Source organism: Triturus cristatus, chromosome 5_2, assembly GCF_964204655.1.
Source record: "Triturus cristatus chromosome 5_2, aTriCri1.1, whole genome shotgun sequence".
NCBI classification, from domain to species: Eukaryota; Metazoa; Chordata; class Amphibia; order Caudata; family Salamandridae; genus Triturus; species Triturus cristatus.
The window spans coordinates 1,066,927,963-1,066,939,965 of NC_140588.1; the positions used below are offsets into that span (position 1 = coordinate 1,066,927,963).

Here is a 12,003-nt window from a genome sequence, read left to right on the forward strand (position 1 = left end):
GTCATTCAACGACATAGATCTCACCCTTTCGTCGTACAAGAGAGTGGATGCAAGCACATATGATCTGGTGCATTGTTCTCGGTATTGGTAAGTTTTTGCATGCTAATGTTGTGTTATGCATATTGTGCTGAGACCCCTTCATCACGGTAACCTCCCCCACTGTGACATCCCATTCCCTCGCTGCAGATCGCTCGCTCCTTTAGAAGTAGAGCTGTTGTGTTCGTTCTACCGCTAAATGGATCCAAATAACGAGCAGGGTTCTTGTTCTCTTGCAAAGTTGATCCAAATATCCAAGTCTAGCACAAAGCGAGAGATATGTGCATACTGTGGAACATGTGCTTACAGTGTACAGTTATCTCATGTATGACATCACAACTGGCCCTGTTTTCTTGCCCCTAACTTAACACTGATGCCAAAAACATGGTTTTATTGCAAAACATGAAGTGGGGGCGGTGAAGTGACAGAAATGCGAAGAAGTACATTCAGGGAAGAGTGAAAAGAGGATGCTGAAAAGCAAAGAGAGGTTGTTGAAGATGTGCAGTTGGAAAAGATATGCAGAGAAAAAGAGGATACATATCTAACATAACTGAAGTCCAAACCCCTTCCACAGGCCTCCATGCTATTTAATTCACAGACTCACTATTTCAGAATTGAAACATTTCCAATGTTAATTATTTAGAATAAATCATTGTTGTTACTCGTTTATCTTAAACAACTAACTCCCATTGACAACGTCGATCATTCTGACAGGCTTTAGGCGTATGTCAGTTGTAGTGTCATTTAGCTGGATACAATTACATCTCAGAGAGAAACCAAAATACCGGTCAGGTGGCACTATGGGAATATCAGAAATTTGACATGTTCCTTCAAAGAGAGCACCCACTTTTTTCATCCCACTTAAAGACATGTCTGCACATATTTCTATATGACTGGTTACAGCTAGCATCTGTGAGTGCTTCTCGAAGTCTAGTTAGAGCAAATTATTCCAAAGTTAATTCTGCATGCAGTGCAAGACACTGAGCAAGCATACATTTTAAAGGGCTAAAGTTGTCATGCAGAACAATTTACACATTACAGTAACTGATGAACATATTAAAGCAGGAAGATATGAGGCATTTTTTAACGTGTTTAATATTTCAAGACTATACGTTCCCACTGCTTTATAAACCTTGCTTTATCGCTACATTCATTTGCTTTAAAATGCACCATTTGCCAATCTTTTTTCCATTTCTTTCTCAGGAAAGGGACTCACCCTGGACCCTATGTTTGTCCATTGACCTTGTTGACATACCTCGCTATAGAAAAGTCATGCCCAACGTTTACGCCTTACCACTTTCAAATGTCACCAGCCGCCACTGCTAATCAGCAAGGGGCAGCTTGAGTCATGTGTCACAGGGGGCTACAGGGCCCAGGTCTGGGCTTTCTGATTATCCTGGGAAGAATAAAAAGATGATGGATGGAATGTTTGAGTCAATCTCAGCCACTCTGGCCTGAGTTCTAGTCCATGTTTATTTGCGCACTTTTACACTAAGAACAAGCACCAACCAAAGGGTACATGGCCTAGCAGTGTGGACTGGACAATTTCTGCGAGTGCAGGATCAAGGTCGACTCGCATTCAGTTGACCCCTTGTCAAATGGCACAGAAGAGCTAAACAACTGTCTGTACTGGTTTTAAAGTGCTAACACATGGAAACACAGCCAAGCCTAAGTGCTGGTAGTATGTACTTGCACTTTAAAGGCAGACCTTTTGGCTTTTGTCAATCCCAAGGTCCCCAGAGACAGCAGCACACGCCTGCGATACCATAGCCTGTTACAGAGGGCACAATTTACAAAGGTAAATTTACACTTGTTGCTATTCACAAAGGTATTTTACGAGTAGTATCTTTACGACTGTGGAGTCTCTGCCCATAAAGAGATAGGACAATCGAGCAGGGAAGGAGATCATGGAACTATTTGTTTCTGGGAGTGCACAGGAAGTGTTTACGCATGAAAAGCTTTGTAAATATCGCGATCAGTGCATTTTGCCAGGTGTGCAGGCTTTCCCCTCATCCATGCAAAGTTTCCTGTGGATTGTGCAGATAGTTTCACTGAGAAAATTAGAGTATGCAGTTCCTCAGAAACTTTAAGCACACATTTTAAATCTCATGACCCCATGTTTGTATCGTAGACCATATATTATGGTGGCCCAATTGATCATAATTGATACCCCGTCCTTGTGATCTCCCCCTCGTTTACTCTCACTTGGCCTTTACTTTTTGTTTGGTCCATTTCTTTATAGTAAAATAACCTCTGCCAAGATGGCCGCCGTAAACGACATCCCCATTACATAGAATCACCCATTCCTATCACGCATTGACGTTGAGTCAACTTCCGGTTAGTCGACCCGCCCCCTTTACACCACCTCATCTACGGAGAAACCGGAGTAGAGTCATCCTTCCCGGTTCGTGTGGCGCAAGGGTAGGTTAAACGGCCTGTCCCGGTAACAACATTGACGTAAGTCTGACATCTTCTTTTCTATTTTTTTGGTACTCCCGGCGGGTTACGATGGGACCCTGTAAGCGGCATGAGTCTACACCCGTGTCTATCGGGTACGGTGGTATTCAGTAGAGTGAGTCCCTCACTGGACTCGGGGGCATATGGTGTAACTTGGTGGTCTCAGCCACAACTCTCAGAGGTGCGATTACATTGGACTACATGAGCGCGCATTGCTCGGCCGCCACCTGAGGATTAACAAGGATGCACCCGGCTCAGCACGCTTGTGTTTTCCGCCCCTTATGGATACACATTCGATGTGGGCTGGATTTACCCCTTATCCCTCGTGGGGGCTCTGGCTATTGCGTGGTGGGGCTTCCGATGATGTCCAGTATGACATACTCAATACCGGTTGGCGGTTGATAACAATAACCTACGCCTTATTTTGACTCTAAGTTCTTGGTGGGGTTTCTCTTGACACTGAATCAACCCCCGGCCGTTGCCATGGCCTGTAATACTCCGCCCCGCATAATGGGGCCATACCACGGGCATTAGTACCTCACCTATGATGACACTGTAGGCTGGGTGTGCTGCCCTGTCTATTATTATTACTTATTGTTCGTTTTTCCCTTTACCTCTCATTTTTTATCAGTACACCAGAAGTCTGGTGTTACGGGGGGCGCAACGAATACGGACAGAAGCAGGGATATACACCGACATAGGTGAGTTCACTGTAAATTCAACATGTGAACACCTGTCCTCTATTTTATACTGTAGAGCAACGTTTTTCTCCGGTCTTCTGATTTTTTAATTGGTGCTTGTTTTTAACCCCACTTTCACGATGAATATTTAGAACTGTATATTGTGTTACTCTACACTAAGTCATATTTGTCACAGTTCTGTGTCACGTTGTCTAGGGAGAGAGACCTTGTGTTACTATTTGAATCACAGTTAAATATAAACACTGACCGATGCTGGGGTGATCTTATTTAAAACTTTTCTTTCCTTAGGTTCCCCCCTTGCATATGGTGAGACCATTGTCCCATAATACACGTGGCAGGTAACTATTGTACTCCCCACAGTGTGTGGATAGTTAATTGATAACTAGGTCCTGAAGAATTGCCATGGATCACTAGACCACCAGGCATGAAACATGTTGACCATCACAGAAGAGCATAGCTTAGCTGAACCCTAACGTCAGTCAGCTGCCACTCTGTTTCCTGTTTTTAATCAAGTGGATAGCCTTTCCTAAATAAAGTCCTGTTTGTGGACTATCCAACTTGTTTTAATCACTCACACACATCCACACCTACACCACTAGGCCCCTCACACACACCACATCATACGGCCAGGAACTAAAGATCTCCGTCAAAGAGCCCCTTTAAGGGTGCCCGTCGGGGATTGCAGCGCCGTCCCGACGAGGAGCAGGTCCATATGATGAAGCATGACACCTAGCTTGCTGGGTGTGTGAGGACCCTAGTTCCGACTAGAGGAATTCCCCTTCCTCCTTACACAGTCTCTTCCTGACACTCTCTCTCTCCCTTTGTTTCTGAGGAACTGCATACTCTATTTTTCTCACGGATTAATTGGGCCTGTATGCTGGACCTCTCTTAAAAAGCCCACCTGTCCCCCTTGTTTGATAATACAGATAGTTTCACTGTCATGAAGCTCAGCCAAGTATGAAGATGTATTACGTTTTTCTGCAGCTTTACCCTTTGCAGAGTTGTTTTTGCAAAGCAACAAGTGTATGTTTACTTTTTGAGACAGATGTAGTCGCAAAGGCTCATGATAATCAAGCCAATGTGGGGGGAAGGGCAAAACTTCACCACTTTGGGAAGTTCGGGAATTTACAGAGAATTTGACCAAAGTTACAAGAAAATAACACTGCACGCGCCTACTTATTTGCCAACTCTACTCGTCTAGGAGAGAGAGTCCTACTTTTGCATCAGACCCACTTGTGGGGGAGCCCTGAGCTGATGCTGTTAAGGGGTGAAACTGCACCTCTGAGGCGGAGTGGATTACCTACAAACCTCTGAAACCATGTACTGTTCTGACACATATGCCGAGTAATTGCCGCTACCACTGTAGTGGCTGACATCTCATGGCACCAGAGACATCAGTGTGCTGATGATCACAAAGCACAAAGCCATTTATGTTGTGACCTTGGTGTCTCATGACGTCATCTGGGCCAGGCTCCTCATGGTCCTATTCTCCAGTTTGGCTCCAAAAGCCAGTAATGGGATGTCCTATGATGTTATCATTGGGCCAAAGGTATATTGACGTCATACACAATAATGTCACATGTATGCTAATCAGTAGGTTTTAAACGTGAACAATGCTACTTTTGTGTTCATACAATGCTGGCATTAAATACCTACATTATGTTCATTTATTTTCTGCTATATTGAAAAAAAATATATCTTTTAAGAATTTAGGATCCTTAACGCGAAGGTGTTTATTTAAAATCAAGTATAAAGCAGTATAAACTCCATTTTTTGTCGTCTCTGTTTCAAACTGTGTGTGCAATGTAAATATAGGCAGGGTATGTGGTACAATGCAGTAAAAATACCCACCAGAAACCATGGAGCAGCGTGCTTAGAGGACCTTCGGATCATATACTTCAGCGCTAGATTTACTTGACACTGGTATTTACTGGCTGGAGAATGATGACATTGTAAGTACTGGAAGGCGCAAATGGACATCACCGAATTGGTGATGGTAAATAAAACTTCAAAAGAAACTTTTCGAACTTTGCCTCACTCTACAGGGCTGTCAGCTTCTGCGCTTGCGACTGATTTTCTGGAAAATGTCTTTGAAGAGACTAAAGCTCCCTGAGAACAAACACTGGGCATGAATATTACTTATCATCTTAACAGTGTATCCGACTCTTAAAATTCTTTTTGAATGAATTAAAGCGATTTTAGGAATCTGTAAGCTTTTTACAACTCCTAAAATGGCTTGACCAAAGGATACTGATTCACAATTTAGTAAGGTGAGTTCTAGGGGACCCTTCCAAACTGTGAATCAGTATGTGATGCAGCAAAGTTTTGTGACAGTAACCCAGTGGCTAAACATTGAAAAATAACCGACTCGTGAGTTAGGGTTGCAATGCAGTCGCAAAAACAAAACAGTACCTCTTCCACTTTGTGAATCTTAAAAAAATTTTGTTTGCGAGTAGACAGAGGTCCTTTGAGGAAAATGGCCTCCATTTTTTTAAAAAGTGTGCTTTATTGAAAGGCAATCACAGACATGGTGGTCTGCGGACCCTAGTAGGGCTCTATTCCCGATAAGACCTCCAATCCTAGTGAGCACGGACATCAATTCACCAAAATGCCAGGGGTAGTGGTAGTGACATTTGAAGGAAATGACACTTTTTGTTTGGTCACCCTCAAGTTTTTCGACCGATGCTGCTGGCTTTTCGACTCTGAGAGTGCAGTGAGGCCTGCTAACCAGAGCTCAGTGCCAGTGCGCTGACCCTAAGGTGTATGGCGGTGCCCAATTGGAAATGGCTAACTTACCGGTAAGTCCTTAGTCAATGGTACCCTGGTAAACAGGACATGTAAGTTTGAGGGGTACCCCAGGGCTTGCAGCACTTATTGTCCACCCTGAAGGTTTCCCAAGGTAAACGAGTCTCCCACTCCACTACTGCAGACTCAGCTGTGCTAACTCCTGAACGGTGCGACCAAAGTGGGGACTCCAAGGTATCAAAAAACTCGTGACATTAAGCCTGACTTGTATCTCAAGACGAAATTAATGTAACATGTTGCAGTGTGCATCTTTAGCAAAGCTGCCTCTTTGTTGACTTTAAAACTCCTGTGCCTTCCCAGGCACACATGGAGCCTGTCCCACGAAACAGCATTCTGCCCTCCTGGAGGGACATGCCAAAGACTCTCAGGGAGGAGAAAAAGAGGGATTGCAGGCCAGGGAGGTGTCCCCTCCCCCCTACAGGAAGCCATTTGGGTGTTAGCCCCAAAAGGCAGGCTTCAAAGGTGAAGCCGCCTTTGAAGTGCAGATTTATAACACCAGAGGGAGGGCTGCCCCGTTGCTGTGATAGACAGACTGGTACTGGGAGCAGGAAGGGAAAAACATTTGCCAAACAAGTTTCTCCAAGGGTGTATAGCCCCGAAGTAGCTAGAATCCCGGGGGTGGGCTAGTGAGGTCTGGACACAGAGAGAGGGGTCTAAATATCTTGGGAGTGGGCAGAATGGTGCATCCTGGGAAAGCCAGATGCAACACTTACTACGAAGTGGTCACCAGGTGGGAGGGAACCTTGTTGCCCATTGACTACCAACTGCACCCTGCCCTGAGGGCAATTACCGAGCATAAGAGGGGCACCCCTGGCACTCAGATCTCGACCGACTTGGAAAAAGGACCGAAGGAGGACTGCCCTGCTGCACCAAGGGATTGCTAAAGAGAGACTGCACATCTGAAGACTGCACCAGTTGGTTAGCGAAGAAATCAACTGTGCCTGCCGAGCTCTGCTCAAAGAAGGAGGTGTCTCCAGAGCCCAGTCAAACCAAGAGACTCCAAGGGCCAGTCTACTGGTCACCAGTTCACAGCACAGGGACACAACAGCTGAAGAGGTCTGCTGGGGAAAGTTGGATGCTCAAAGTCTTCAAGCCGCTACAACCGCCGTCATGGAGCACCAGGGACCAAGAGCTGCAGCACAGAGTTGCACCCGAGACAGCTGAACCCGGGAGTGATGTTGGTGAGTTGTTGGGAAACTCAGAAGTCGAGTTATCAACTCAGGAAGGATTGGCCTGTGATCGTGACAATGGGTGACTGATAGACCAGTGGCGGCTGGACTTCGGCCAGACCAGAAAGGAGTTCGTGGGATGTCAATCCTGCAAACAGGACCCACTTGCCATCTTTGTGGACTGAGGAATCCCTCTATCAACTGTATCATATCCACAGCATCCTTAGAGCATCTGAAGTATCCTTCATCCCTTGCATCAGGACCACTCTATAGAAATCCATTGCAACATGGATAAAGTGCCTGGAGCTGCTGAAGGACCATTTCACCTGTGAAGGTAACTGTTCTTGAGGACCTGGCTGGTCCCCCTGACTGGATCCCTGTCGGAGTTGGTCGCCTCAAGAACTACTGGCTGACCACATTGACACGGACCTAAGTTTCCCTTAAAAAATATTCTAAGGGGCCGATTCCGATGCAGTTGGAAACAGCTCCGACCGTTGGTCGGAGCCGTTCCGACCGCATCAGAATTGGCTGTTCGGATTCCTTCCAACCGACCCATTTTGATGGGGTCGGTCAGAAAGGAATACGAACCGGATTTCCGAATGGCTTGCGAAAGGCTCGGAGAGCCGGGCTGCCATTCGGAAATCCTCCATCAATTCCATGGGCGGCTTTTTCCAGTCGAGGGATTACGATGGAAGATTCCAACAGCCTTTCTGATTCAGAAAGGCTGTGGGAATCAGACTTTGGAGGCCCCCAGCAAGGCCCCCATGGGTGCAAGGCCTCTGAATGGAGGCGTGCCCCCCCCCGGTTGATCCCTGCACCCCGTGACAGGCACCGTGTGATGCCTGCCACGGGGTGCAGGGATGAACTGCACCTCTTCACTTTACACTGAGAGCATGCAGTCAGGTCGGAATGCATGCTCCTAGTGTAAAGAATAGGAATGAGACCGAACAGTGTTCGGTGCATCCTAATTCCTGGGTGGGGACCTCTGACAGGAGGTCGGTCGGTCCCACAACCGAATCGATGTCGGACGGACTCCGGTTCATCTGACATCGGAATCGCCCCCTAAGTGTCTTTTTTGTTGACTCTGACCAGGCTTGCTAGCGGTCAAGTGAAATTGCATTGATTTATTGCTGCTTGCAAAAATCTATCTATCTGGAACCCTCTGGTGGATCGTTTTCGTTCTAGTTTCTTACAAAAATACAGTCTATTTTTATAAATTGGTGTCGGATTTCTTGAGTGTTGTGTCAATTTCTCCTTCAATTATTTTACCGCTGTTTCAATGCTTTACACTTCTGACTCTTTGTAAGGTTTCTGCACAATGCCACAGCTACGCAAGACTGAGGCGAGGGTTCGAAAGACAAAACCCAAGGGTCCTAAAGGGGTGGGTAAGCGTATTACACAGTGAGGTTACACTGCCACACGATACAATACACCCCATTTCCTCACATACATCACATGTCATTTGACCTTTACTATCACTTACACAGACATGCTTACACATTCGCATACACTCATTCATACACACACTCTCTCTTACATGAGCACTCTCTCACCAGTTCCTGGCACTGATTTGCCACCTCTGAGGCCCGGGTAACAAAGGCAGTGCCCGGGGCCCCAAGGAGCAAGCCAGGGGTCGCAGGTGTGACCTCTGGCGACCGCTAAATGACGTCCATGGTAGTGAGTCAAGACTTGTGACCTAACTCCTGAATATTAATGAGGTATGTCCGATTGTTACACAGTCCGAATCCTTTTTTAGGAAATCAACCAATTCATACATCGGCTGGGTCACGAAAAAAGCTTTCAGTCTCAAAATTACTGGTTGCAAATTGTGACCATTGTTTGGCTCCGAACGCCTCTAGATGGCGCTTTTAGCTCACACTTCTTTGCAGCTAGCTTGAACCGTGTGTCTGCATTATACACAGGCAAAAGCAGTAGGGAGCACTCATACAACACAAAGGAAGCGCTGAACAAGGGTAGTTCTATAGGTCAGGTGTAACATAAGGCTATATCCGCACAGTCACCCATGTATCTGTTCTGTAAGTCCCCACTCCTCGCTCCATGATTAGGGTTCCCTACAAGCCGAGGGGAACCGCACAGGGCCAGATGTATTATATTTTCACGCAACGTAGCGCAGCAATCAAATTTGACGCTCTGCGTTCTGCAAGGGGAAAAACAGTGCAGAGTGATCAGGGAGAGGATGTGGCGTAACGGCCAGAGCTGCCGACTGTGGATTTGGGGGACCAGGTTTGAGTCTTGGCATCTGCTCAACGTCCTGTGACTCTGCGCAGGTCACTTAATCTCCTCGTGCCTCATTGTGTCCTTGTGTAATGTAACTGGTGCTCATGTAAAGCGCTTCAAAAACCTTCAGGTTGAGTGTGCGCTACATCAAAACCCTACAAATCTACTGCTGCTACTGTCATCCCAGGCACTGTTGCACTTAAAGGGACAACCTTCATCACAAGATAGCTTTTAATTGGCTATAGCTGCTGTTGGCTCTGCTTTGCATCGCACCTGCGCACACATTTATAATATCTGGCCTTACGTGTTTATTGGCTAAAAATAAAATGATTACAAACAATCTGGAGAGCCTGTGTTATCCTGATAGACAGTTACAATGTTTCCCCAGTGACAGGACTCTAGGGCCATCTCTCAGCCTATGTGGGGGGGCCTAGATTGTGGTTGGCCCTCCACACGTGTTACAGGAAGTTAGTACAGGCTGTGAGGGACACGTGGCCAGCACCCACCTGTACCGCAAGAAGGCCGTCCTCATCCGGGAGAATCCTATAAGTGTGGACGTGCCGCTGGAACCTGTAAGAAATCAGAGCCATAGATTAGTGCTAAGAGCAAGTAAGGCTTCAGTGAGCTAGAGAAGCAAACAGCCTGAGTGTTGTTGCAAATGCAGCCCTGTACCCAGGCTGCAGGCACCATTTACACCACAGTATCCCAGATCACAGCTTTCCTCCTCTCCCCCAGACATCCCCTTCCCAGCTCAGCCAATCAGTTGCATCTCTCGAGGAGATGAAAGGAAACTGAGGGAGAAGATAAATAACACGTTTACCACCTGGGTTACCTTCCAGACTCCATCTCACTTAGAAGCCAGATTGTGATTGGTTGAAGATTTGTGACAGCCACTGACTGCAGGTGCATAGCACCTTGAGAAGTGCTGTCTTCACTGGAGAACTTTTAACTGAACTAACACTATTTTATCTTTGTACCATTTTTACAGAAATGCATGTTAATTTCTTTTTTTTGGGAAGTTACTTATTTATTTTTCTTGTTTTTGTCCATCTTGTTTTCTCTGCTGTATGTTTGCATAGAATGGTTTCAGAGGTACTGAAAAGCCGGACATTCTATTTATTTCTTTAGAGGAAATCACATCTCTGGAGTGCTTTTTGTAGAATCCTGGAGGGGGCGCTGTTTGGTGACTAATCTACACCACCTTCATTTTGTTTTCTAAATTCGTGCCATTGATAGAGTATTGCTCCATATTGCAATTCCATTTATGTCGCTTCATGCTTCTCATGAAGCGTCATGGGGTGGCACTCTATGGTGTAACGGCCAGAGCTGCCGACTTTGGAGTTGGGGAACCAGCTTCGAGTCTCGGCGTCGGCTTAACATCACTTACTCTCCCCGTGCCTAACAAAAACAAGCATTTGCAATGCAATAGGTCTCGCGATTACGTGAGGTTTAGCTATTGGCATTGTAAATGACAATGACTTTTATTTATGTTTTGGTTTTTAAAATGTAAATAAAAGGCATTATCATTTACAATGCCATTAGCTCAAACTCGACAAATGCGAGACCTGTTGCATTGCAAATGCTTGTTTCTCGTAGGTTATCATGGTTTAGCAGCCTAGTGGGTGAGAAGGCAGATGTTGCCATTCAGATGCAAATGCCATCATCTCACTGCTAATAGGTTAACGTTAATACTGCCTGCAAAAAAAGACATTACTTACTAGAACAATGCGAGAAGCAGCAGTTAGGTGTGTCCAAAGACACAGAGAAAGTAAAAATAATGTACTGCACGCCCCTTTTCCAAGTACGTTCTAAGCCTAGAAACTAGGGCGATTTAGGAGACACGCTTTAACACTATCGTGAAGTGCCCTGCACAAATTCAGAGCATGCTGCAGGTGCTGCCCAGCTAGGGAGCTGTAGGTCTGAGCAACTAAGGGCTTGCCTGGTATCGCTCTGCCCTATGTGCGAGTTCATTTTACTGAGCAATGGCGTCCAGGTGTGGTTGGATGAACCTCAAACGGTTGACCACCAGACGTTGTGAATCGTTGGTACTTTTTGGCTAGTCTGGCGGGCAGACAGCTTAGGTCTTAATATCACTGGTTACCCTTGGATCACCCGTAACGTTACGTAACCCATTATCTTGCCATATAAAACCTATGTGAACAATTGCAATACTGGGCATCGAGTCATGCATGCCGCAGAGAGCTAACATCACGCACACAGTTTAAAGACTGTTAATGGAGGGCTTCTGTGCCTCCTGTCCTAAGTCTGACACTCTGGCCTTTGCAGCATCAGCATGGCGATTCCTGGCAGCTTGCAAGCTACTGCAGCACCATACATAACTCCAAGCATTGACTCTCGCCTCTAGCGGGTCGGGCAGTGTTGCAAGTGCCAAAGGCTAACAACACTAATGAAGTCTTGTCTGAGGGCTCCGAACAGTGTGGAGTAAGTTCCCTAATGCCCCTTAACACCTTAAGAATGCTTCATGCCGGAGGAGGAGCCAAGATGGCGACCGAGACGGCTGCGTAGATTCCCGGCTCCGTGAGCCTCCGCACCCCGCACGGATATCCTGCAAGAGATCCTTATTCTACACCACGAGA

At 46.2% G+C, this 12,003-nt stretch overlaps 1 protein-coding gene across 2 annotated transcripts in view; it reads right to left on the bottom strand.

The window, feature by feature from the left end:
- LOC146829678 (phosphatidylinositol 3,4,5-trisphosphate 5-phosphatase 2-like) overlaps window positions 1-12,003 on the bottom strand; it is a 737,141-nt gene that overhangs the window by 326,851 nt on the left and 398,287 nt on the right. For both annotated transcript variants that reach the window (XM_085608354.1, XM_085608353.1), the window contains exon 3: window positions 9,913-9,976. In XM_085608354.1, coding sequence (XP_085464480.1) covers window positions 9,913-9,976 — 64 coding nt within the window. The remainder of the gene's footprint in view (window positions 1-9,912; window positions 9,977-12,003) is intronic.